Source organism: Balaenoptera ricei, chromosome 11 (assembly GCF_028023285.1).
Source record: "Balaenoptera ricei isolate mBalRic1 chromosome 11, mBalRic1.hap2, whole genome shotgun sequence".
Lineage (NCBI taxonomy): Eukaryota > Metazoa > Chordata > Mammalia > Artiodactyla > Balaenopteridae > Balaenoptera > Balaenoptera ricei.
This window is the reverse complement of record NC_082649.1, coordinates 30,846,295-30,873,142: the sequence shown is the minus strand read 5'-3', so window position 1 is coordinate 30,873,142 and position 26,848 is coordinate 30,846,295. Positions and strand designations below refer to the sequence as shown.

Genomic DNA, 26,848 nt, shown 5'->3' with positions numbered 1-26,848 from the left:
GCCGTCGCAGCCATGGGCAAGTAATTAAGTTTAATAGGAGCCACTCTTTATTTTGAAGAAGTTCTCTGTTTAAAGCCACAGAGGGGGAAGTTATTAAATTTAATGGACCCTAAACAAAGGCAAGCCCTGTGTTACCAATTGAACATTCAATATTCTTCCCTATAATATTGACTGTGATTGGTTGGGTTATTTTTGCATTCCGTAAGTTGAAATTCATCTTGCTTTCTTTAGAAATGGGCTATTTTCTGACACGAGCAGAGGATATTTTTATCTTACTGCTGTAGGCCCAGTTTTCCAGGGCATCCCTGGGCCTCAGTTGAGCATAACTTTTGAGTTACTGGTGCTGAGGACGCAAGAAGTGGTTTCCGTTCCTACGAGATCAGTTGGGGATAGTTGGCCCAGCTCACAAAGTTGACTAAACTTGGTTGTATGACTAGTTACTGCTACTTGTAGCTAGACTGAGCTACCAAAGCACAGAACGAAACCTGTGTACACGGTTCGACTCTGACTTTATACGTGGTTCTTGTCAGTTGTTTCTGTGACGATTTATTTTTGATACATGTACAACCACCCACATATGGAGAAAAGACTCAGTAATGAAAGCAATCATGCTTATGCAGGGATGGCAAAGACATGGTTACACATTTTATTGAAAGATTTGCTCTAATCCTTTTCTTTTCATAAAAGAAAGCTTGGGAGCTTGAACCTAACTTCACCAGAAGTATTAAAGTTAATTTTTGAATGACACAGTGGCTTTCTGTGGTTCACTGTGATCTAAGAAGAGGGTGGAGACAGTTGAACTAAGGAAACCTGAGTTTTAGTTTCATTGTCACTAAAGACTCTTTGCACTGTTCTCAGATATGTCAGTTAATTTATTGTGCCTCAATGGTCCTGTGTAAGTGAATTACTCACAGTTGCCCATCTACATGTCTCAGAGGTTGTGCAGGGAGTACGGTCATGTCTGTCCAGGGATTTGTTGTTCTTGGGACTTTTGGTAAAGAACGCTTGCCTGACCTGATAAATGCTCTTGGAAGAACTAAGTTATGTCATTAGCTTCAAAAGAGTAGAAACATACTATCATATATTTTTGTTTTTAAATTAATGCTCTATTTTTTAGAGCAGTTTTAGATTTACAGAAAAATTGAGCATAAGGTGCAGAGTTCCTATATCTCTCCCCTGCACCATCCCCACTGGCCACTTTTTCTTATTATTCACATCTTGCATTTGTGTGGTACAATTGATGAACCAATATTGATATATTGTTATTAACTGAAGTCCACCGTTTACATTAGGGTCCACTCTCAGTGTTGTGTGCTCCTGTGGATTTTGCCAGGTGCATAGTGCCATGTCCACCATTACAGAATCACAGAGCATAGTTTCATTGCCCTAAAAAAATCTCCTGTGCTCCACCTACTTCTCCTTCCCAAACTGCCCCCCAACCCCTGGCAACCACTGATCTTTCTCCTGTCTCTATATTTTTGCCTTTTCCAGAATATCATATAATTGGCCTTTTCAGTATGTAGCCTTTTCAGACTGGATTCTTTCACTTAGCAATGTGCATTTAAGATTCCTCTGTATCTTTTCATGGCTAGATAGCTCATTTCTTTTTACCACTGAATGATATTCCATTGTTAAGGATGTTATTAAATTTTAAAAAAGCATCCAGACTGTTCTCCCTGCACCTCTGAATACTACCACCCCTTTTTTTTTCCTTTTGTTACTGACTTAGTGATATTTCTTTTTAGAAAGCATTTCATGCATTCCTGCCTGGGGGAACAAGTCCTCTGTCTCAGCAACTGTCCCCAAATGGTCCAGATTATGGTTTTCCTTATCTTTGGCCCATTTTAAAAAAATATATTTATTCATTTTATTTATTTATTTTTTTGGCTGCATCGGGTCTTAGTTGCGGCATGTTTCTCAGGCTCTTCGTTGTGGCACGCGGGCTTCTCTCTAGTTGTGGCAAGCGTATTTTCTCTCTCTAGTTGTGGCACACGGGCTCCAGGGCACATGAGCTGTCTAGTTGAGGCACGCGGGCTTAGTTGCCCCGAGGCATGTGGGATCTTAGTTCCCCGACCAGGGATCAAACCCATGTGCCCTGCATTGGAAGGTGGATTCTTTACCACTGGACCACCAGGAAAGTCCCTGGCCCATATTTTAATTAAAATTTTTTTCTTTGTTTTTTTTGCCCATAGAAACATTTACCTTTAGGTGGTCGTTCCCATCAATTCAAGTACAGCACAGACCCAAGCTAAAAAATACCAATCCATTTATGTTATGGATTGATAACTGCCTCCGCAAATACTCAACTCTCCTAGGTAAAGGATGCTTCTTTTCTCCTAAGAATGCCTGGCATTCCTCAAGTATGCTGTGCTGCTTCATACTTCCGGGCCAGCCCACTTCTCTGCATTAGCTGGACAGGGCCCGACTGATCCTACTCAGGCATCCTTTTCCCAACCACCACTTTCCTCCAAGTGAATCACTCTCTCCTCCATTTCTCGTCTCTGTACTTTGGACACACCTCTAATGTGTATGTATTTTCCTTTAGTAATAATTTCATTATATGCCTTTCCCCTTTCGTAGGAGATAGGCTTCTCCAAGGACAGGACTGTGTCTTACATATCCTTGCACAGGATATTGGTGCATAGTAGGTGCTCAGTGAATGTTTAATGGAAAAACTGTTAGTGGAAAAGACAATAGAAAAAAAAAAGGAAGATTGACATTTAGGGAAAAATGGAAGAAGAAAGGGAAAAAGGAGAACGAAGATTTTATTCACCTGGGAAAACAAGTAAAGGGCAAAACAAGAGAAACTTTTATGACTGATAAGGACAGGAAATAGCATAGTAAGAGTGTGCATGAGCAGTGTATATTTTTATTTCCAAGTCTCTTTGCAATGTGTTTCACATTTAGAACACATATCAAGACTGCATCTGTTTCCAGTACTTGCTGCTAACAGTTAGTAATCATGCCAAAACATACTTTAGATCCAGCTTGAAACCAAATGATCAAATAGAGTTTTTGATTTCTAATTTAGAGTCTGACATTAATTATAGCCGTCATGTAATAAAGTGTCAAAATCTTTTCTGAGAAAACGATAGAAATTATATTAACTAAGCCATAAAGTGAAGCAAAATTATTCCTCTAAAACAAAGCAAGAGTTCTGGTTTGGACAACTATCATTTCTAACAAAGTCTTCTGAATTTTTCCTGTTTTCACCTATTCTTCCCCCCCTTTTTAAGCTCTTGCCGTATGATGGGGTTTTGTGACACATCACCTCACTGTCCTGGTCAGTGGTCTCTGGGCAAACTACACTTTCTCAGTGGCCCTCTTAATGCCTGGCATCCAGAACCAAACTTCTTTATTCTTGGCCCCTGCTGGTGCCAGCTAAAGTGGTCTTGGTTCTTTGGTGACCACGTTACACTGTTTTCTCATATTTGCCACTTTCTGTCAAGCTGCGATTCTCCCATTTCTAACTTCTGCAGTTTTTTGTTTTTGTTTTTTAGATCCAAGTATAGAAATTTATAGTTTTTCCTGTTAGGTTTTATCTTATTTAATTCAGGTAATAGTTTCTACCTGTCAAGAACTTTGGATTTTTATTAATGTCACCCAATATATTAGTAGTCTCTTGCTTTCTTTCCAACCTCAGGTGTCTTTCCTCAATTCATTTCAGCCATTTCAAGTCGGCTCAACAAATACTTGGTATGTGACTTAAAATGTGCTTAGGCAGGCAGTGAATAAAAGCAAAATAGAAGACATCACCTCTGGCTTCAGGAAGGTTTCAGTCTCATTCAGAAGACATGATGGGAGTATGACATGGTTACATTATGATACCAGCCCGTATGGATGCCAGAATATGCAAAAAAATGCTCAGAATTTTAGTGAAAGGAAATCTCTTTTGCCTCTGCATAAACTTAAAGTCTTCTCCTTTAGGAAATTAAAATTCAATTCCATTCTGCTCAGATTATATTTTTACTCTGAATTGCTTCAACAATTACATTTTCAGCTGAAAAAAAAATTACACTTATTGACATGTGTGGTTTCATAATGTTTCTTAAGATACGACAAGAATATATAAGATCTTGTCTTTTCCCAGCTAGATTGGAAGCTCCCCTTAGGCCAAGGACCTGGCCTTCTAATCCATTGCTACCTCTGTTACTCTCTCTCTGCTCTGCATGTAGATGCTCATGGGAAGTCTGTGCCTGAAGAAGAAAAGTCTACCCAATAGTCCAGGCTGCATGCCTCAGAATTAACTATGCTCTGACCATTAGGAATTGGCTAATAGATCTAGAAGTGGGGCTGTATAGGAGACTAAGGATAATTGTCATTTACCTTAATTTCATATTCCGTATACACAAATATGGTCCTAGCACATGGTTATGTTATAGAATTTTCCACTGTCTCTTTTAAAGTGAAGGAACACTGTTAGATACGTGCTCTAACATATACATGCATATGTGCATGTATTTACCTATTCACTACATTTAGAATGAATATACATGTGAATATTCTTGACAGGTCTCTTATTTGGGATATTCCTAAATATCAACCAAGCTACTACTTACTTTTTTTCAGGAAAAATACATTATTAGTATTATTTTGTTACTTTATTGAGCACTGCTTTCTCAGGAAATATTAATTGATCAGTGCTGGTAGAAAAAGGGAAAGAGAAACTGCATGATTATATTAAGTTAGTTTTTAGGTTTGTTAATATGTAGAAATAGTTATAAGGGAGAACGTAGAAAAATATGACTAAACAAGTAAAAAGCTTTTCAATAATTTAAATTCTATATGATAAAATGTAGATTACAGCACTTAAGTTTGAATTGTTCAAAGTCATTTTTGAGTAGTATTTTATTTCGAACAGTTCATTTTCAGAAAACAAATAGGAAGGCATATATTATTAAATTGGGTCGGAATATAAGTGACTTGGTCTGAGGTAAATCTAGGATCGCATTTGACTAAACTGTCTAAATTATTATTATTTTTTTTTTTTAAAAAATTATTATTTTTTTGATGTGACTCTCAAGAAATTCATGAATGTCAAGTCTGTGAACATCATGTAAATTAAAATACTGCTCAGGCAACATTGTCCCTGAATATCTCAAAGGATTTCTTCAGCAGGAAGGTGTCTTATCTTTTCCAGAGAGACTTTCACCTTAAGTGACCAGCTTAGAAACAGCCAAGCATGGTAGACTGGGATAAGACCAATGCTTTTGTATCCAAACATTGGCTACAGCTGTCTCCAACCCCAATGGTCACCATTCCAGCTCCCTGTTGTAATTAATAATCATGTTATCATTAATGGAATAATAATAACAAGTATAAGGAGGGTTATAAACGCTCCACCCTATGCCAAGGAGAGCAGTGATTCATAATAAATCAGTAATAAACCCATTGATGTGGCTACAATAAATCCACATGTAATTAAGAAGAACCCTTTCTAAATAACAACTACAGAGGAAATAAAAACAGGCTTGGAAAAGTCTGATAATACTGTTGTGGTACTCATCATTAAAAATAACAAACCTGTAAGCTCCCAACCTACACCTTGGGAAAACAGTGAGTCTCAGTATTGCTTAAAGGTGTGGTGGAGAATTGACCTTAAAGATTCCAAAAAGGAAAGAGTTTGACTCCCTGGGCAGTTAATAGAACAAGTTCCATTTTTTCTGACCTTAGAAGTTTATAGGTTGTCAAGAGTACCATACCTTGGAAGCATTAGCTGGGTCTTGGTTTTCGATCCACTCTCTCTTTTAACTGGCGCATTTAGACCATTGACATTTAAAGTGATTATTGATATAGTTGGATTAACATCTACCATATTTGTTACTCTTTTCTTTTTATTGCCCTTGTTCTTTATCTGATTTTTGCCTTCCACTCTTTTCTGCCTTTTGTGGTTTTAATTGAGTGTTTTATATGATCCTCTTTTCTCTCCTTTCTTAGCATATCAGTTCTACTTCTTTTTTAACCTTTTTTTAGTGGCTGCCCTAGAGTTTGCAATGTACATTTATGACTACTCCAAGTCTTTCAATAACACCATACCACTTCATGGGTATCGTGAGTACCTCACAATATATAAACATCTGTGTGTAGGTTTTGTGTGGACATAAGTTTTCAGCTCCTTTGGGTAAATGCCGAGGAGTTCAGTTGCCGCATCGCATGGTAAATGTATGCTTAGTTTTGTAAGAAACGGCCACACTGTCTCCCAAAGTGGCTGTACATTTTGCATTCCCACCAGCAGTGAATGAGATTTTCCATTGCTCTACATAATCTCTGTGTGCCTTTATATTTAAAGTGCCTTTCTTGTAGATAACATACAATTGGGTCTTTTTTTTTTTGATCCACTCTGTCTCTGTCTTAATGGTGCATTTAGACCATTGACATTCAATGTGATTATTGATATAATTGGATTAGTATCTTTTTGAAGGGTTAGTAAAGTCTTAAATAATCTTTTTAATCCAGCAAATGATTGAAGCATTTAAATTTGGGACACACATCCCCAAAGAGAATAGAACCCAACAGTGATAAAATAGCAGTTGTTCAATAAAATTGTGTTGAATTGACTTGGTTTATCAGAAAAACATTTCTTCTAAGGCCCAGGCATATGGCACAGTGATTAAACTCTCATAACATCATTGGACGTGTGTTGGAAACAGCACTTGGCTAGGAATTGAGGAACCTGGCATCTAATTTTGGATGTGCCTCTGAGTTCTTGAGCAAGTCACTTAACTTCCATGGGTCTTAGTTTCCTCAGGTGTGAAATGAGTTAGTTGGGCTAGATATTGGTAAAGCTTTGAATGTCTGTGATTCTAAATTAAGGCCTGAAAGCACATCAGAAAACTGGATACTGCCACCCATAATAAGAATAAAGCCTAGTATAGTATTTGATTTATGAACTAAATTTATAGGAATAACTACTACAGATGTCAAGGAAAGCTTTGTCTTGGGCTTCAGTTGATTCTGATGAGAAGCAACCTAAGATCAGGTTAATTAATGCCAAAGAACTTGACACTTGACCACAGCTGAGCTTCTGTACATGGTGAAGCCTCATATATGTGCATGTGTGTCAGGGTCTGCAGACAGATTTTGAAACCCCAGCTTTAATTTAAAATTAAGGAACTTAATTTCATTGACATTTTACACACCCTTGCGTGGCTTTATGCAACTTATCTGTGTTACACACTCTTTACCAGAGGATGGTTATAATGAAGTGTACTTTATCTCACTGGAGAAATGAGAATCTTGTAAGCTAAAGGTTATTAAAACAAAAGGGCAGGTGAATTTTGTAAATAACAGAGTAAATGGGATCAGAGACCAGACTTTCTATATTAAAGAAATTAGATATATTTAGAGAAAATATGATGAGAATTATAACAAATTTCCTTTTAGTGATGCATTGCTATCATAGTGTTTTACATCCACGTGATAAAAATCTTTATTAATACGGTGATTAATAAAAGCTCAGGGAGCTTTTTCTAATGGCGTATGACGTGGTGATTAGACATTCAGTCTTTGGAGCCAGACTCCCTGGGTTTAAATACAGGCCTCTTCACTCACTAGCTGTGTGATCTTGGGGTTGTTACTTAGCTTGTCCATACCTCAATTTTTCTATCTGTAAAATGGGCTAATAATAATAATAATATCACCAATGTTGAAAGGTTGTTATGAGGACTCAGAGGTAGTTAATATATGTAAAGCCCTTAGAATAATGCCTGGCACTCCATACATGTTAGCTATTCCTGGGGGAGGGTAGGCAATTGAAAATAAGAAAATATTATCTAGGGATATGTGCTGTGAAAAAAATAAAACAGGGTGATGTGATGAGGAAGAAGCATTTAAGCTGAGATCCAAATAGCCAGGAGGCGTAGCCCTGCCCCGTCACCCCAGGCAGTGGGCAAGAAGAATGCCCAGTGGCTGGAGTGTGTAGAAGGTGAGATGCCGTCAGAGGGCCTCGCTGGTCAGGATTAGAGGTTCGGATTTGCAGGTACCTGCAGTGATGAGCCACTGGCAGATTTTAAGCAAGGTCACGATAAAAACGGATTTCTATCTTCCAAAGGTCTCTCTGGCTGTTTGGGGGAGAATTGTGTAGGAGGATGAGGGAGGAAGCAAGGGTGTGGCTGGGAGGCTGTGGCAGTCATGCTGGTGACAGGACGGTGGTTTGTGCTTACCTGGAAGGGATGGGGATGGAGAGACTGCGGATCGGAGGGGGTATTTGCAAACACCCCTGTATCATCCAAATGTTTCAGTAATGCTCCCTCCGCCCCAGTCATGAGTTTACTTTAAAAGGAATAACACTGCATCTTATAAAACCGTAGTTAATGTTTAGACGCTGTTCATACACCCCAGAGTGAAGTGGTAATTCAGGAATTGCTTGATTTATTAGGTGAATACAGAACCACCCACCTGGAAAATTCAGGCCAGCAATCCATTTTGAGAGCTGAAATGTTTGATTTGGTTGTTTTCATTGACACATTAATCTGATTATTTCCAGTAGCTCCCCTTCCTTGGCACCGTGCAAACCCCGACTACAGTGCAGTGAGGTGAAGTGCACTGATGAGATTAATTAGGGGGACTGACCTGCATTGTATGTCCTCCTCCTAAAATGTAGGTATTGTGTTTTTATGTCTTTCATGGCCTTTATATACTATATGCTATACACTGCTTTTAAGATGGAGTGAAATGCTGTGCCGGGGCTATTAGATGATCACGAGGGAAGCGTGTGTGGCAACAGCCCTGAAGGGAGGAGACCCCCGGGCGAGGGGCTGGGGGTTCCTTACATCAGGCTTGCTAGCTCATCTCCTGCATTTGAGACAAGGAAAGCTGGGTGAGACACCAGTACTTGTCTTCACTGGGAATGGAGTCGACAACCCCAGACAGCTGCCTCCCAGAGGACTGAGAAATGGGGACATGGCTTAAATTGGGAAGAACTTGAGTTGATAAGGGATGAGGGACTTGTTCTAAGCAGAATCTCATAAGCACAAACTAGGGTTAAAGGAGGAATCTTCAAACAGCTGAGACTCTCGTGTAGAGTCACTGTTGTAGTCAGTGATCACTCCCTTCTCACATCCTTTAACCGGGCCTTCAAGAGGGAGTCTTCCCTCCCCCACCCCCAAACCTTCCATCTGTGGTTCTGGTAATTAGCTTCCAGATCTTACGAAGATATGAGCACTTCTGACATTTCCTGTTTGAAAAGTAACAGAAGTCCTGCTCTCCATGGACACCAGCATCCTCTTCTTGCTGCAGTGCCAAGGTGCAGAGGGAGGTGTGTCCTGAAAACCGTTACCACCATTTGTTAGCTTGTTTTAAAGGAAAGAAGGAGAGCAGTAAAATCAGAGTCTGGGGAGCATATTTCTCGGTGACCTGATCCGCTTAAAATTTATTTGATGGATTTATATTGAGCTTTGGAAGCCCAAAGGACCCAAAATAAGGTACGATTCAAAGGGCGTCAGCATCTCCTAGGATGGGACACGTGGAATAATTCCAGGGGCTCTGAAAACTTGATGGATTGGAATTCTGGATAACAGGTGGGACATTTCTTTTGCTGTGGAAGCTCGTTCTTAACCTTTCTCTCTGGCTTTGTCATTTAGAATAGAGCAGTCAAGGAAGATTGAAACCAAAAGACTCAGTGTAAGGAGGATGCAAAACCAGATTGAGAAACACCAAATAACAGGCCACTGGGGAAAAAAATAGTCACTTTTTAAAAGGAATAAAACTTAAAGACAACAGGCTTGAGAAGGAGGGCTATTTTCTCCCCAGGAGCCAGGTCTGAATCCTGATGGTCAGGCTTGCTTCTTCCTCAAACGAGGGGTGGTCTTGATCAGACTCATGGTCCCCTCCAGTTTTAAGGCTTTGGTCCTGTTCTTTTTTGCTACAACTTTGCAGTATTATAGTGGAAATCACTACAAAAGTGGGCAAGGAGATAGATAACCAGGCCTCTATTTAGGGACCTTGGAACTAGAAAACTGGCGACGTGGTTGTGTTTCAGCCCCTGTGCAGACCTTCCAAGCTAGTATTTGAAGTGTCAGCTTGAAGCCACCGCTTACGCCCTGGGTCCCTGCAGGTGTCTTCGTGGCATTGCCCTGCTCTTTGCCATGTTCCCTGGTGCCTAAATTAAGAGAAAAACTATTTCACCAAAGTGAACCCCACCCAAGGGTCTTCCTGCTAACATTTTAATACAAAGGTAACATTTCAAATGGTAAATAACAGAACTTAGGCTTGGAAGTTGGAAAAAAAATCTTTCTGAAAGTTTGTAAAAATCGAATAAGCAAGTACCACTTGAGATGATGTAGAAGGCAAATTGGAGCCATTCACACTGAGGTAAAACTCTGCAGTTACTGAAAAACGTGGCAAGTGAGCTCTAACAAATAGAACAAATAGGCAAGTTCGCCTTAAGGGAAACGGGACAAATAAAGAGATTTGTATAAATACAACCTGCGGCTCGGGACTGTGGATTCCGGTGGCATCACACTGGGTGTGACGAGGACCATGGCCCCGTGCAGTTTGAGGACGAGGGGCCTCCAGCAGCACGTCAGGCTCAGAGGATGCTGGTCTGAAGGCTGGGTCGCCAGGAGACGCGGAGATTCGGGCAGGCGCCCCTGAACGTGCGAAGAAAAACTGAAGACACCACCGGGGAGGCGGAATCGTCCTCGTGGTGGGGAAGCTGGAGCTCTTCTGCTGCTCTAATTCAGCAACTCCCAAGAGGAAACTGGAAAGACCCAGGACGCTCACGTCATCGATAACAGTGGCTTTTCCGATGGCAGAAGTTACTTAAAGCCTACAGAAGAAGAACACCGTGTTACAACAGATTAGGTGCAGAGGAAAACGGGAAGGATTATACAATAGCAACCATATCCAAAGGTGATAGTAAAATTAAGTGCATAGCAAAACTCAGTATTAATAATGATGATAATATTTAGATAGTGTTTTAAATATGTAGAAAGGACTTGCACAGACATTCTCATTTAACCTCACAGAAGCTCATCGGTATAGATGTTATTATAGTCCCTGTTTTGCCAGTAGGAGTTTGGGCTCTGGGACATTCAGAGACTTGACCTCTAGGTCACATGGGGAGAGGGGGGAGGGAAAGACTCAACCCCACATCTTTGGGCTCCAAGTGTGCTTTCCCCACCATGCGTTGTCATACGGGTTTCCACATCAGAGCCAGATTTTGCTACAAAGCCTGTTGGGTGTCATCCGAAGAGGGATTTTTATCGCATTGGTCTTTTCAGGCTATCTTCGGGGGACATAACACCAGTAATCCTTCCTAAGTAGCCAATGTTCATGCTTACAGGTCAGAGAACCCAAAATAAAGTAAAATTCACCAGATTCCTACCAGAAACAACAGTGGAAATAATCCACCTTCTGATTTTTGTAAACCTGAATTTTATTATTCTGAGATGAAAAATGTACATATTAATGAAATCTTAAAACCTGAAAGTATATATTTTTATGTGTGGGGCAAGGAAACTTAAGCTACTTAAATTATGCATAACAATATATCCTATCCTGCAAGAGTTGGAAAGATGGATATAAATATTTATTTTAATTTCAGATAGGTCAGATCAAAACAATTTGCTGGAAAAGTCTAGAACAAAGAAGAAAGAGAAATAGCTCACATTGTATCCCTCACTGAATGTGTGGGCCTAAAGCAAATTTTAACCCCCTTTACTGCTAAATTTAATGACAAAAAACTTTCTTGAAAAGCTAATAGTGTTCCCATTTTCCTTTGGCCTCCTTGCAAACTGTTGTTAACAATTATACTTTTTTTATTTTGTGGAAGAACTTAATTTTCTAATCGGCATTTTGTATATCGAGGGAAACCTGGTATTTTTCGCACAGTGGATTTATATACTTCATTTTAAAAAAGACTGTAATACTGTTTTTTAATGAATGGGCACCTTTGTTTAGAGGAACAGCACTTCTAATAGAATTTTAAAGGTACTTTTGGAATCCTCAAGGTTTTGTAACACGTAGCTGAATTAGAATTTTAGAGTTGGAAACCCATAAAGATGATTGAGTCAAGTTCCATCATTTTACTGACGAAGAATGGTGGGGGGAGGGGGCTCCACCATGATCACCCTTCCCATTAGGGACACTGCTGTGACCAGAACCCTCCCCCACCCCGACTGCTAGCCCAAGGCTCTAGAATCCTATTCTCCTGCTACATATCTAATAGACCACTGACATTTTTTTGCTATTGCTGCACATGGCCATTGTGATCTGAAGGAAAAAAGAAGCTATCCCTGAATTATCTCCTTTGCCCCTTTCCTCTTTTCACCCTCGAATTAAATCCTTATGAATAGACCGAGTAGACTCTGCTCCACATCTGTGACAGCACCATCTCTCCTGGCCGGTCATCAGCTGTTTTGGGCCACATCTAGAGTGCACTCAGTGGACGGTATTCCCAGGCTGGGGAAAAATAGGGCTCAGGTTTTGGGCAGGCAGAGAACTTCCACTGTTGGAGGAGCTACTGTTGGACTATTTGTTGTGTTTTTGTGTGTTTCTCTCAAGGATATGGAGCTGACCAGGCCCTCTTTTTTTTTTTTTTTGGTCATCGAAACAAGTAGCTCCTCTCAGACACCTTAATACATAATTAGGTGTGTCTGTTTACACTTGGGAGACAGCCGTCTTCATGTCCTAAAGGAGTACAAGGAGTCTGGGAGCAGCCACAAACAGATGTTGAAATTGTCCATTTGCGGCAGGTTTATTACTGTAGCACCAGGAATAAACATTGAGGATGAAACCCCTCTGCAGGGGTGGGTGTGTGTGTTGAGAAGGCAACGTTATCGAGCAGAGTAGAAAGTGAAAGGAGGTCCTCTTTTTCTTTTTTTTTTTTCCGATTTGCCTTAGTATTTGTTTATCTCCTACAACAAGGAAAATTTCACTATTTGGCTTTGGCTGTTTGAAGGCTTTTGCCAAATGCTTTACAATCTGTAGGGTTTGATTTGTGTCAAAAAACCCACTTTGAGAACAAGGTTCTATGTAACTAAGATGTGTTTGTTTTTGTTTAAATCACTCAGAAGAGAAATCATCTCTTGTCCATTGTGAAAAGAGAGGTTTCAATCAAAGGAAAATTCTCCATATTCTAAAATATACAAACAGCTCTTTGAAATGGATGCCAAATCAAACTCTAAAAGGGACGTTTTTCTTGCAGAAGTTTTGAGTTAATTCCGTGTGCAGGGCCTGAGTGGAAAAACTCAGAATGTCAGAGGAACGAGTTACTGCAACACTGTGTTTGGATTCGGAAGTTACATAAGGAGCATTGTCTCAGGACAGTATGAAGACTTGTACATGGTTTTAGGCTGAATCCTAGCAACAAAGAAAAAGAAATTCTTTTCAAAGTGAGTCAGTTTTTCAGTTAAATGAAAGGTAGTAGTTTGGTTTCTGATATTATTGGATATAAACCTTCAATGTGAGAAGGCATGCCCGTCATCTCTTAAAAAAAAAAAAATTCAATCGAGATGATCCCTGTTGTTAAAGAAATACCATCTTTCTCCCCGTCAGGACTTCTCTTAGGATGAAAAGTAGTAGATGCTGAAGGGACAAGTTGAGTGGGGAAAAGGGACAAATTAGGAAACCCAATAATTCCATCCTGGCTCTGCCACTAATAGGCTGCGTCCTTGAGTTGGTGCCTTCTTTCCTTGACTCAGCTTCCACGTCAGTTGGGCTTTTTGTGAAGGTAAAACGAGATGTATGTAAAAACAGTGACAACCTAAAAAGCAATGTACACATTTGCGACATGATTTTTTAATTGAACTATTATTTTTGAGAGTCAGTGTTGAGAGTCAGTGTTGACGTGGGACAGGAGAGTTTGCTTGGGACTGAAAAAGCCAGAACAAATTTTTGCTCTTAGTGTAAGGGAGCAAACCCAGGGGACAGGTTAGAACGAGAGATGCACCCCAAAACCGGTGGGCAGAGCAGTGCCGTGGGTCTGGAACTAACCTGAGCCCTCTCGGTGCAAGTAAACCACAGGTGTAGTAGGTCAGGAAAAGCCGTTGGCTGCAGATGGATAGGCAGAAATCAGAAGGCACAGGCAAAATGCAGTTAGAGACAAGGCTTTAGGTCAAACCTGGCATCGCCATCTCTTTTTCCTCTCACACACATTTAAAAACTTTCCGAATGTCACTCTGAGAGGAGCTACGGTGCGTTTGAAGATATATAGGGCAGAGTTGTCGTTCTCAAGGAATTTACAGGCTGGTAGAAGTGGTGAGGCGATTGTAGGTCCTCTGCATGTGCACGCCTGCCTAGAAGAGAAATATAAGTGAAGAACAAGGTGCAGAGGAAGGAGGGGTCGCTCTGGGCTGAAGCAAGAACACGAGAAGACTCTTGGAAGCGGAGGGGGATTGTGAGGTAGATTTTACAGGATGCTTAGAATTTCAAGGGATTGAGAGAGAGTGGAGGTGCGGACACTGAGGGCTGAGGGGAATAACGTAAAACCGGCGCCTGAAGGAGGGAAAATGGAAGGTGGACAGGACAGAACACGGACAGGGGTCCAGTCTGAATGGACTGTAGAGCTCCCGAAGAAGGAGAGTGAGAAACGAGACTGGAAAGGTAAGTTGGGACAGGATTGTCACTCCAGAAAATGTTTGCTGTGTGCCTAACAGAGAGATCTAGAAACATACACACAAACCCGAGTAAAAAAGCGTGACATGAAGTCACAGAACGGGTAGGAAAGCTTGAGGAACCAGCAAGTTGGATGAGACAAGGATTGCTAAACCATCTGGGCAGCAGATACAACACACACACAAGTGGACCTTGGTTCTAAGGCACAACCAGGAAGCCTCTTACATGGTCTCCCTGGGACAGGAACCCATCCCAGGGCATGGGCAGAGGGAGCCGGTAAGTGGGTGCATCTGATTGGAGAGGGAAAGAGGGCACGGGTAAGGACAGGTCCCGGCAGGACACAGCTTGAGGCTGAAGCCTGCGGCTTTGATCCCAGATTAACGTGGGTCATATCAGGCCCGGGAGAGCTGTAGCTTGTGGAGCTGACTTCGAGCCTGAACCAGAGCCCTTTGGTCATCTGGTTCACATTCTGGGTCTTGGGACATCGGGTGGTTCGAGACACAGGCGTTAAGGTTCAGGATGGCTTCAGGGCTGTGGGACCACACCAGGGCGCTAAGCCCTTGGAAGGGAATTTTATTTGAAAAAAACGGTGCCCCGAGCTTGTCACATTTTGAGCGATGCTACCTCCAAGGCAGCCGCTGCCTGGAGCCTTCCTGGGTCAGCGCTAGAGTCAGTCACAGGGAAGAGTCTGAAACTGCATTGGTGCTGGATTTAATCTATCTGCACCTACTTTAAGAAGGGGAGAATCGAGCTGGATCTGAAAACAGTCTGCGCATTTAGGGGATGGTGGAATGTGGTTGCTATGGTGATTATTTGCTCTCCTAGCCTCCTTTTCCCACTGCAAGAGGCTTTTTTTTTTTTAACAGAAGAGTTTGGTTGGGCCTGGAGCTGGGTGTGTGGAGTGAATCAGGAGTTTCAGGATTCTAATTCTCAACTCACGTCTTTCCTAGCTTGGACCCAATTTTTAAATTTTCCTTCATCTCTGGCTCTACTAATTCAAATAATACCGTATGAAGGAATACCCTTTTGAGATGGAGATGTTTACTATTTGCTGTGTATTTTGCCCGTTCTCACTTACAAGAGTCTTACCCAATGAGGGAACCTGGGGAATAATAAAACGTGACTTGCTTACGATCACTCAGAACATCAACAGTAAGGACCATATGAGAATTCTGGGGCTGAGTCGAGCACGGAAAATAGGTGGCAGGGATCAGCCCCCCCCGCCCCCCCACCCCCCCCACCACCAGTTCCACATCCCATCCCCACCTCCATCCCCAGGCCTGTCACTGACAATTGATCAGAACCCTTTCCATCATTGCCCTCCAGGTAGGCATGGCCACCAGTATGTTAGAACTCGCATGAAAGTGACACAGAATCCCTGAACCCTGGAGGGGACTGTGGCAGCTGAGCCCCCTAGGTCTGGGGCCAGGTCCCAGGCCACCATTTACTGGTCTGTAACCTTGAGGAAATCAGTTTGCTTCTTTGGGCTTCAGTTTGTCATCCATAATGTGGGGTCAGTGATACTGTCTCCCTCCCAGGGCTGGGGTGAGGATTTAATGTGAGTAGACTCACCGTAATGTGAGTAGACATCTCCCACGGAGTGCAGATCCTCTGCAGGTGGGAACCTTCGAATCTCTTTCCCCTTAGTAAATAAAACCTGTGACACCATGGGATGCTGTGACTACAAAATCACTTGGAGGATTCCTATGCTTGGAGCAAAGACTGGTCTGTTAAGCACCAGCCAGTGATGGTTCCCAGCGCATCCTCAGGGCATTTCTAAACAACGTACCAAGCTTGAAAGACTTTCCCACTGAAGCACCCCAAAGGGCAGAGGGAACTCGGCTCCTTCCCCACTCTGCGCCCCCCCCCCCGCCCCCCCGATCTGCTGACGTAACCCAAAACAACCCCAACTCTTGCCTGGAGAGCATTTTCTTGTCTCCTGTTATACCTTAAAATTAATGTGAATTTTCCTCCATAGTATATCTGCTTTGGTTTTAATATAAAAATAACGTCTTAACTTACTAATATCAGTTCAATGTCCCTTTTTAAAGTCCCTCCCCCAGTTGTTCCCTTCTTGTATTTCATGCCTTCCTATCAGCTAAGCTTGATTGTCTAATATATAACATCTCAACCAGTTCATAAATTTCTGCTTTTAATATAGTCTGAGTTACCATTAGCACAGGCCACAGGAAAATACCAGGCTGTCCCTTCTGCATGCAGGCCTTTTGGAAAGATTTACTTAGGAACAATTTATCATTTAGTTGCAATTTTTAAAATAATCTTAATTGGCCACATATGTTATCGAATAAAAGCCGGTCTTCTAGCCTCTGCCTCTGTCCGCATGGTCCCACCCCACAGTGCGCATGCGCACTGCATGTTGCCAGGATGTCAGAAAATTAATTATGCCACCCTAGGCAGATACCGTCACAGGAAAGCCTCCCCCTGATTTAAGACAAGATTACTGATATTGAAGCTGTTATTTTTAGGAGGGAAAGGCTATTGCTTCTAAACCTCTGTCCCTCTTTTTCCTAGTTCCTCCTGTCTTAATTGTGGCTCTATGTTTTGGTAGCCATAAGTCATTAGTGGTTTTTAATTTCTCTGAAACTGAAATAAGGTCTGAAAGGGTGGATTTGTCCCTTTTTCCTCCTTTTCTTCCTTCTTTTTTTTCCTGGCTAATCGGAGGAACGCAACCACATCTGAAGCCACTTGGCTCATTATGAATTTCATGGAAACTGATTCTCTGAAAGTGTTTCCATATGTGTGTTCCCAATATATCCCATCCTCTCTAAATGGGAGCACAGACGTGTGCATGGGCTGGAAATGGCTTCAGGATGTGACAGAGCAGTCATATGACCACCGCGGCTCTGTGGGTGGCCCCTTCTGAAAGACACGGTGTCCTGGGTGCTGGCCTCCTTCCTGTGGCGGATCTGGTTTCAAAGACTATCCACCCTTCCTAGCCTTTAAAAAGTTCTTAATCAAGGCCCAGCAAGAAGATCTCTCTCGTTTTTCCTCCGTTTCTTCTCCCCCCTTCACCCTTTGGTTTCTTCCTTCTCTCTTACCCTCCCTCCCCCTGCACACACGAACACACACACACACACACACACACACACACGCACTGCACATCTATGGCCTCCCTCCTTCTCACCAAGAGGAAATGTATTATTCCAACCATATCCTCAAAATTTGGGTGGGTTTAAGGGATGGTTGAAGTTTCTGAAAATTGCCAGGTTGTGCGTTTTTTGCTTTATTTTTATTCTTCCTTTTTCTCTCTCTTTCCTTCAGCATAGCATACTTTCTTAGCCTTGGGATCAGCTGGTCTTTCAGAATTTGTGAGCGTGCAGTGGAAAAGTACAATTCATTACAACACGGAAAATAAATATTTATACTGGATAGTCGAGGCACTTTTCCTCTCTTTTGCAAAACTATGGAGCTTGGTAGTCTGACCTCTCATTATCTTCAAAAAATCGATTTCAAATTCTCATTTTGCTGCTTTCTTCTCCATCAATGTGATCCATTACATTTCTCCCACGTGGGGTATATTTTTCCACCTATTATCTAATGAAATTAAAAGTAAAACTAATTTAGTGATTGATACTTGATCATTTTAGTGTGAGGGGACAAATTCAGGGAAAGTAAGAAAACTGATGTAAAAATCTCTCCAAACCTCAATGTGGAAAATGCAAAGTAATGTTCTGCGTAGAGTCGAAAGTTGATTTTTAGGTAATGTTTACATAGCATTTCTGCTTCTGTCATGTTGCTTGCTTGGGTCTATGCTAGTAACTGATTCGTTTAGTAGATGTTTTGGAAGTACTCGTCTTTTTTCGGTACCATACTGTGAACTAGGTAGGGGTGGTGCTTTTTTTTTTTTTGGCTGCACAGCGTGCGGGGTTCTTAGTTCCCCGACCAGGGATCAAACCCGCGCCCCCTGCAGTAAAAGCGAGGCGTCTTAACCACTGGACCGCCAGGGAAGCCCCTACTAGGTAGGATCTCAAAGGGTACATGGTTCTTCTTCTTCATTTGCTTTCCCTTTAGCTGGAAAATGAAAATGCTTCTCTAAAACCAGTGATGATACTTTAAAATGCATGGCGTGGTAAAACTTACATCTGTAAACGTTCCAGGTGTATAGGGTAAAGAAAAGGTGATAGGGATTTGTATACCTGGGAAGTCCTTGTGTAGTGGTGAGCTTTGAAGGCAGTGCTTACGTACCCGGGTCTGGCAGAGAAAAGAGAGGTGGCCGTGAGTCTGGGGATGAGCAAAGCTGTAGTGAGGGTCCTGAGTACCTGTCCCGCCACAAAGAGGAAGGTTCATACCCAGCAGTAGTGGGACGTGACCGTGGAAGAGTAGAACAGAGGGCTCTGACTATGCCAAGAGCCTCACCCTTATTTTCCGCGCCCCCTTTGCAGAGCTGCTCAGTCACGCCTGGTGAAGGGCGGCTGTGACCTGTGCCGGGTCGGGATGACACCCTCTGGTTTCAAGGCTCTGCCCCTGTGTGGCCTGAAAAGGTGGAAGATTTTCCCCTTCTGTGTGTGTTTTCGTAGAACGCAGATCTAAGGAAGCTCAAGGCCGAAGCTCTCCATTTCCCCGCCGGCACGCACTGTCAGGGATGCAGACAGGGAGTAGTAGCACGCTCGGGCCTGAGGCAGGAGGACCACGTTTTCATCTCGGGATGTCCCGCAGATCCACGTGCCTCCAGGCTGCCATCTCTTCATCTATAAAGGTCATCCGCAATTCTGGATGATGCTGACTTACTGGCTCTATGTACTATCTAGAAATTCAGACAGGAAGCAAGCTTTCCAACCCGCTGCAAATCAACCCCGTGACCTTAGTGGCAGCAGTTACCTTGGGGTCCAGAGGGAGAGGAGCTTGCTGACTCGCCTTCCCGCAGGCTGTACATTTCTGGCCTGGCCCTCTTTCTCCTTCCTCTCTTCTCCCCGTGGCTCCCCAGTGTAGACTTACACACAGATACGGGCTCTCAGGATATTGGGAACAGCACGGTGGCAAAACAGAGGAATCCTTTCACTAGTGGCAACTGCCATTTGCGGGCCCCTGTCTGAAACGTGAGGTCAACGGATGTAACAATGCTTGGGGAGAGCTTTGAACACCCTTTAAAGAGAGTTTTACGAGGTTTTCTAGGTATGGAATCATATTTGAGTTACATTTTAGGTTGGATGTCAGCATTGCTTAATGTTTATTATAATATCTGTTTTCTTGATGCGTCAAAAATGTACCAGCTGTTGTGCAGAGTTCCTGATCCCCCAGCTAATTTACTTATTTGTTGATTTATCCATCCATTCATACACTTACATTTAAAAAAATTTAAGCTCTTATAATGTAGACGGTTCTGAGGGATATGAAAGGAAAATAAATCATCCTTACCATCCAAAGCTTACTTTGTAGTTGGAGAGCGCAGGCTACGAAACAGCTAATAATTCAGTAAAGTAGTGGCTGAGGGCCCGAAAGAGTGACATGGAAAATAAATGCTATTTCGAACAGGAGTGAAATAGGAAATTATATAATAGAGCAGTTGGGAAGGTGGCAGCCAAAATGTAGAAGGGGAAGAAGATTGTTAGAGGAGAGCGGCTCTGTGGAGATCTCGTGTATTATACGTTCCGATAGAAAGGATGCTGCGAGGGGGTTAATAAAAAGTACCCGGACGTTATTTGAGATTTGGTGTGGCAACAACTCCTACCATTTAAAAGGCCTCGATGAAGCTTTGAAGTTAACGCCTCATTGCCGAGAAGTATGATGGCTTTTCATTCTGTATATTTTTGCCCTTGCATTAAAAAAGGGCAGAGCACTCTGCGTTTGCCCATCTGTGTTCCACCTGGATTCAAGGCCCCTTGTCCTTTTCTCCGCCCCGACCTGCCCTCCTTGGCTGGGGTGTGTAAATTCCACCGCTGAGAGGGGGTGATACATGGGTACGATGTTTCCTAGCTGACAGCCCAGAATGGCAAGTACCCCAGTCTGCTATTCTTTTCAAACTCCTATTTCCATTCTTTTGAGAGCTCTCCTGGCCCATTTTCAACCAACCATTATGTCTTGACGGTCTACTGAATAAGAAAATGCATGTGAAAGTACTTGGTAAAGGCCTAGAAACATCAAGTATCATTGTTATTAAGCCCCAAAGGGGAAGACGAACAAGGATTAGACTACCACTGCCCTCCGCAGCTCACTCTAGTTAGGAGTCAAGCATGACCCAAGATAACTCTCCTTAGCCATCGGAGTGTGGAAGGCGCTGAGTGGAGGCTTGCAGGCTGCAAGAATAAAAGATCAGAGCTTCTCTTTTATTCTCCCTTATCTTGGTTTCACTCCTTTCCCCTACACTTTCCACTTGCTTGGGAGACCCAAGAGACCTGGTTGGGTAAAGGGAGGCCATTTCCTTTTTCCCCATAGACTTTGGCGGAGAGGAGCAAGAAATTTTTACTTTTAACATCGATTTTATTTTTATTTGAGCTTCACGGGCATTTTATTAATATATTCTTCCCCAGGTACACTAGGTGGTGAAAAACTGCCGCTGCTGCCGTTTCAATGAGCAAGGTTCTTGCAGCTCTATTTATGATAACTACATAAATCTGCAGCTGTCTGACTGGCTAAGGGTGCAGCGAGCAGTGGTGGAATGAAATGCATCTGTAGGGAACCAGCAGGTCCTAAGGGAATCAAGCCCTTGACCTTGGTCTCCTTCACATTATGCCACGAACAACTGAATTAGTTGCTCACTGTTCAGCAGATTAGATCAACAAGTCCCGAAAGAGTTTTTAAATAGTGTCCCAAGGACAGTCGCTCTCATTGGGCAACACATGGGCACCAGAAGAACCTACTTAAATATTTCTAGGCAAATTTATTTCGGCAGATAGGCTTGTAAGACAGCAAATAATATATCTGTGGTTGTGCCCACCGAATTCCTTAAGGGTGACTAAGACTGCAGAGTGGTTAGAGGTCGAAGAGGTCTTGTCTAGCTGTGGTTCTGCCTCTCTGGAGCTCTGTGATTTTTGCAGAGCACATTTTTGGTTCCCTTCTCCACTGAGCTTCCCTATTTGTCAGTGGGTTAGATTAGGATCATCTAAACAGTAAACGAGGGGTTTGGATTTTTTTTTTTCACCAGAGTGTACCCCAAACTAGCAGAGGAGGATAAATGGGTACCTTAGGGAATCTGGGGGCATAGTTTAAAGCTTCACAAGTGCAAAATTTTGTTGAAGTCATTTTTTGTTTGTCTGAAAATTCACCCAAGTGTTGCATTCTACTCCATGTCATGTACGTGTTTACTGTACAGCATACCCTTGTCTCCATGCTGGGTAAAAACAAGCCTATCAGGAAGATGCACCATGTTTATCTTGGGCTTCAAGTAACTCCTGGCAATGCTGGCTTTATTTAATCGGTAGGTTGTAATCTGGAGTTTTAAGCTGGCTCTGAGGCTACAAGGCAGATCACTGGGGCCGTTACTGAGCTTTGGCTTTACATTTCTAAAATTAGATTGGGGTAAGAGTACTTTTAGAACTCTCCAGGCTTTCATCCTGATCCTCTTAATAAGTAGATATTATATTTTCTTTACTTTAGTTGATATAATATCTAGGTCTATAGATAGTTGGTAGCTGGACGTAATGTGGCTGGTGACATGGGTATGAATAGTTTAGGACACAAGGTCGAAATAACCTGAGAAGATGGTCTAAAAGAAAAACTGAGTTCTTGTACAGAACGGAGGTTAGAAGTACAGGTATAACCCCATTCAATGAAAGAAAATTTAGTTATATCCTTTGCTTCTGTAATAATTATTATAAATAATCGAAGGTTAGGAAGGGGTTTAAGTTCTTTCTTTCTAAGTTTAGAATTCCTTCATCTCCCCATCTTGATTATTATATAAGAGATCTCACATGACACTGCAGCAAGTTGTTAAAATTTCTTCCTACAGAACACATTGCAGTGTAACACGAAATAACTAAGTAAGTTCCAGAAAATTTTATTTTTTGTAACTTATAAAAATTACCATATAATCCCTTTAAAGTCTTCATGAGCTCTCTTTGCCCAGAAGGAGTTAATCCTCAAGACATGACAGTCTCAAATGACTAGAAGTCATTGGTCAAAATTCTGTAAAGCCAGCGGAAGTGTGTTGCATTGTTCGCTATAAACCACAGCCAGAGCTCATTAATTGAAAAATGAATGTCAATTTGCATTAGCTGGCATTTAGAAACCAAAAAGGTAGAGTGATCCTGGCATGTGATGGATCATAAAAACATCAGACAAGTGGATCAGGTAAAATCGAGAAGTTGGAGGTAGGAGGTGGAGAGAGAAATTCAAAACCACACTGGAGTTTACTGGCAGGGTCCCACATAAAGGGTTTTAATGAGGCTTCTGCATCAACATCAGGGAAACCACCTGGAATTTTAATTATGACGACAGTATATTTTAAGTATAAATACCCACGAGAAGCATTTTTTACGTTGATGAGCCTACCTGTGTAAGCTCTGTGCTCCTGTGGGGGGCGGACGCTGATGCTTTAAGGGTGACATCTTTCCATTTGAAATGGCTCACATTACTCTGGTTTCTCTCACGGGCCGAGCGTTGAACTTAAAGCGTACAGAGGTGGCCTGCCTATACCCTTTTAACTCTGCCAACTCAAGTTCACCTAGATGCCCTGCAGTGAAAAATCAGGCTGGCCGAGAACATCTGTGGTCTCCGTGCAGGGCCTGTATCGTGTCAGGCACTACAGAAGCACAGGGCAGGGAGATGGCAAATCTCATCTGGCCCCGTTGGCGATTCTGTCCTAATCACTTCTTGTACCTTTTCACACCTGAGCTTGTCAGAATTTCATATTTGGGAGGGGTTAGGGAGAGGCCAGTGGAGGATGGAAGAATTTATAAAAAGCAGAGAGTAACTGCCCAGACTGTGCTAGTTTTGGTTTGTCATCTTGAAAGTGTTTGCTTCTGGTCTTAGAAGCTGCTCACCAGCTTTTTACTCTCTGCTTATGGGCCTGTGGATTCTGGGAAGGTACTGTGAGGGGTGGGACCTTCTCTGCCTCCCCCCCTCCCTCCCCCCCCCCCCCCCCCACCAAGGCAGTTGCTTCTCCTCCTGTCTTGGGATTCACGGTGATAGAACGTTAGAGCCGGAAGGGAACTTAGAGCTCATCCCCTCGTTTTACAGATGATGACACTGCCACCTCTGACTTCTGCCTCTGGCCTTCCACTCTCAGTAAGAAGAGCCAGGCAGGTGAGACTTTTCACAATTGCTGGGCTGGGCTGGGTGGGGCTGTCTGATTGGGACTGTCCGATGAGTGAGAAACACCTTGTTAACGATATATTGCTTTGAAGTAGTCACTTCTCGCTATCAGTGCACACCACGGCACTTGCCCCGAGCGTTTTATAAAGAACACAGGCAGTGTGCATTTTAACAAAAATGAACAACTCTCGATCAGCACCTTGAAAGAAAAATATTGGGATGATTCGTTTAATAAGTATTGTAGTATCCAAGAACGTGGCTAGATAAAATTGAAGCTGAAGAAGTACCTGCTCACTAAGACCTTCAAGAATTACTGAGTGCTTTCCCTCACAGATAAAAGCGGTAGGAAAAGCAAATGTATGAGATCCAAAGGATTGGAAGATTTTAGGTGTGAACAAAATCTTAAGAACACTGGTATTATAAAACGGCTTGTCACAATTCTGTCAGTGTTAGAAATTCATAACCCTGTCTTTAAAGATCACAACTATAAGTTTTTGGCATTTCCGAAAACTAATTTCCACATGAAGTAGTTTCTAACTGTGGTTTCATAAGTTAAGTGCGAGAAATACCTATTAAGGAGGCATCCTGTTAGCTTTAGAAGTTAAAGGACTTTACATTTTAGAGGAAAACTGTCTTTGCTTCAGGTTCCCAGTTCAAACTGGCCTGAAGCTAATTCTGTAGGATGTGGTACAGGGGTCCGGAAGGTGGATGGTGAGGTGCCCTCCTGTTTTATCTCCTCTACCAGCGAGCCTTTCCCCAAAGCTGCTGTTGGCACATGGCCTTAATCAGGTCCTACTTCTCCCATCAAGACTTGAAATGCAGTGATTCCCAGGTACCAAGCCTTCCCCCCACTCACTTTCAAAACCTGCTAGTTTATGACCCTTGGGAGAATTTCTAAGGGTCAGACACTCCCTATACACCCCCAGATAAGTAAGATAGTTCCAGAAAACATTGAAATCTAGTTTGATTTTTTTTGAAATCTGTTACCAAGATGAGGAATAAAACAGGATTTCACATTATTTTAAGAGTTGAAGTGATAGGCCCACGCTAGGGTATCTTTTTGACATTCCCTCATTGACGAAGGGGCCCTGCTAAGAGTACCAATAACAAAACGGATCACTTTGGAATTTTCTTTATATTGGGTTGAGAAAAAGGAACGTGTCCGACTTAGTAAAAAGGTCACTTTCAAATATCTGAGGTACAACAAGGAACAAAAAGACAGGGAAAAAAAATCAATGAGGATTCAGTCTTACAGTCTGGTGAGTGAATCTGTCTGATTAGAGTGTTGGGTTGGTTTACACACACGACCTAGCACACATTTGGGTTTTTAAAGCCCTTTGGGATTCTCTGGGGGTGAAGAACTTGAGGCTAAATGCCGCTAAGACTGTAAAGTGAAAAAACAAACAAACAGAAAAACCCCAGAAGTCTGTGTAGTGACCGGTGCATTTGAAAGTCTGTTTGTGGCTTGCTGTTCCTTTGGGGGAAAGCTAAAGTTTTCTTTTTTTTTTTCTTGTAAAAAAATAAATTCTTTCATGATTTTAACTGCTATTTACAGATGTTTCCCCCCCCCCCCCATCTTCTGTTGTAATTTTTAGGTGCTTCAGAACTGGGCCCTTTTTCAGACCCCAGGCAGTTCTCAAGCATTTCATCCCTCACTGAGAGCCGCTTCTCCAACCCACGAATGCACTATCCAGCCACCTTTACTTATACCCCGCCAGTCACCTCAGGCATGTCCCTCGGTATGTCCGCCACCACTCACTACCACACCTACCTGCCACCACCCTACCCCGGCTCCTCCCAAAGCCAGAGCGGACCCTTCCAGACCAGCAGCACTCCATATCTCTACTATGGCACCTCGTCAGGATCCTATCAGTTCCCCGTGGTGCCCGGGGGGGACCGGTCTCCTTCCAGAATGCTACCGCCGTGCACCACCACCTCGAACGGCAGCACGCTCTTAAACCCAAACCTGCCTAACCAGAGCGATGGCGTTGACGCCGACGGAAGCCACAGCAGTTCCCCCACCGTTTTGAATTCTAGTGGCAGAATGGATGAATCTGTTTGGCGGCCCTATTGAAACTTCCTCAGCAGTGGCCCAGCGGTCTCTGGGAGCCACGTCCCAAATGTATCGACATATACATGTATAGAGAGTGCATATATATGTATATCAACTAGCCTATCTACAAAGTGCCTATTTTTTAGAAGGTTTTTTTTTTTGGCATTCACTCACTCTGTCATGATCTTGCAACCCTCAGAGGGTAGCTCTTGAGAAGCAAGAGGCCCGAGAGAGACAATCCTAATCAGATTTCAGATCATTCTCTATTTAAACATGTGCCTTTGCGAGCAAACAAAGGAGAAAAGGTACTTCTGTTGCTGTGGTCATTTGGTCTGTTATCCTCAGTAACCTGTTCAGATGCCAGTTCAGAGAGGGGGACTCCCAAGTTCAGGAGGAAGAGCAGAGACGCTTGTCCCCTGTGCTTTGACACCACACACCCCCGCGGTGCCGCTGTGTGTGGACCAGTGCCCTCGGCAGACCCGCTGACACAGCCGGGCCAGGTGCCCACGAAGGGAAGAGGGGCAGAAAGAACGCTTCCATCCCCGTGCCATCCATTCAGAGTAACTGTTCCAAACGTTGGCTTTCACACTTGCTGCAAGTACTCATTTGAACTGTTTGGTTCAGTTGTTTTTTATTTTAATTTTTTCCTACTTTAAGAAAGTGACTTCAGAAAGTACCGATCAGGATAGATTACTTTATTTTACCTTTTTATACTTTTTTTTTTTTTTCCTTTTCCCATTTAACCAAAAAGAAATCCGATCCTGGACTGCCCCCTTCCCACCTAACCCCTTCTTCTTTTATGCAAAACTGAAAATGGCAATACCTTATTATAGCCGTAATGGTAGAGATAGTGTTTGCGTTTGGCTGTGTGTTATTTGTCTTCTTTTTTTTTTTTTAAATTATGAATATGTGTAAAATCTGAGGTAACTTGCTAACGTGAATGGTCATATAACTTTAAAGATATATTTATAATTATTTAATGACATTTGGACCCTTGAAACATTTCTTAGTGTATTGATATGTTGACTT

General features: G+C 42.5%; 1 protein-coding gene across 2 annotated transcripts in view; it reads left to right on the top strand.

Annotated features, from left to right (window-relative positions):
• RUNX2 (RUNX family transcription factor 2) overlaps window positions 1–26,848 on the top strand; it is a 224,883-nt gene that overhangs the window by 93,831 nt on the left and 104,204 nt on the right. Inside the window, exons 6-7 of one of the 2 annotated variants that reach the window (XM_059938580.1) lie at window positions 23,692–23,757; window positions 25,362–26,366. The exons of the other annotated variant lie outside the window; for it this stretch is intronic. Of the exons in view, the coding sequence (XP_059794563.1) occupies window positions 23,692–23,757; window positions 25,362–25,840 (545 nt within the window). The 3' untranslated portion in view covers window positions 25,841–26,366. Of the gene's footprint in view, window positions 1–23,691; window positions 23,758–25,361; window positions 26,367–26,848 lie in introns of those variants that run through there. 2 annotated transcript variants of the gene reach the window in all.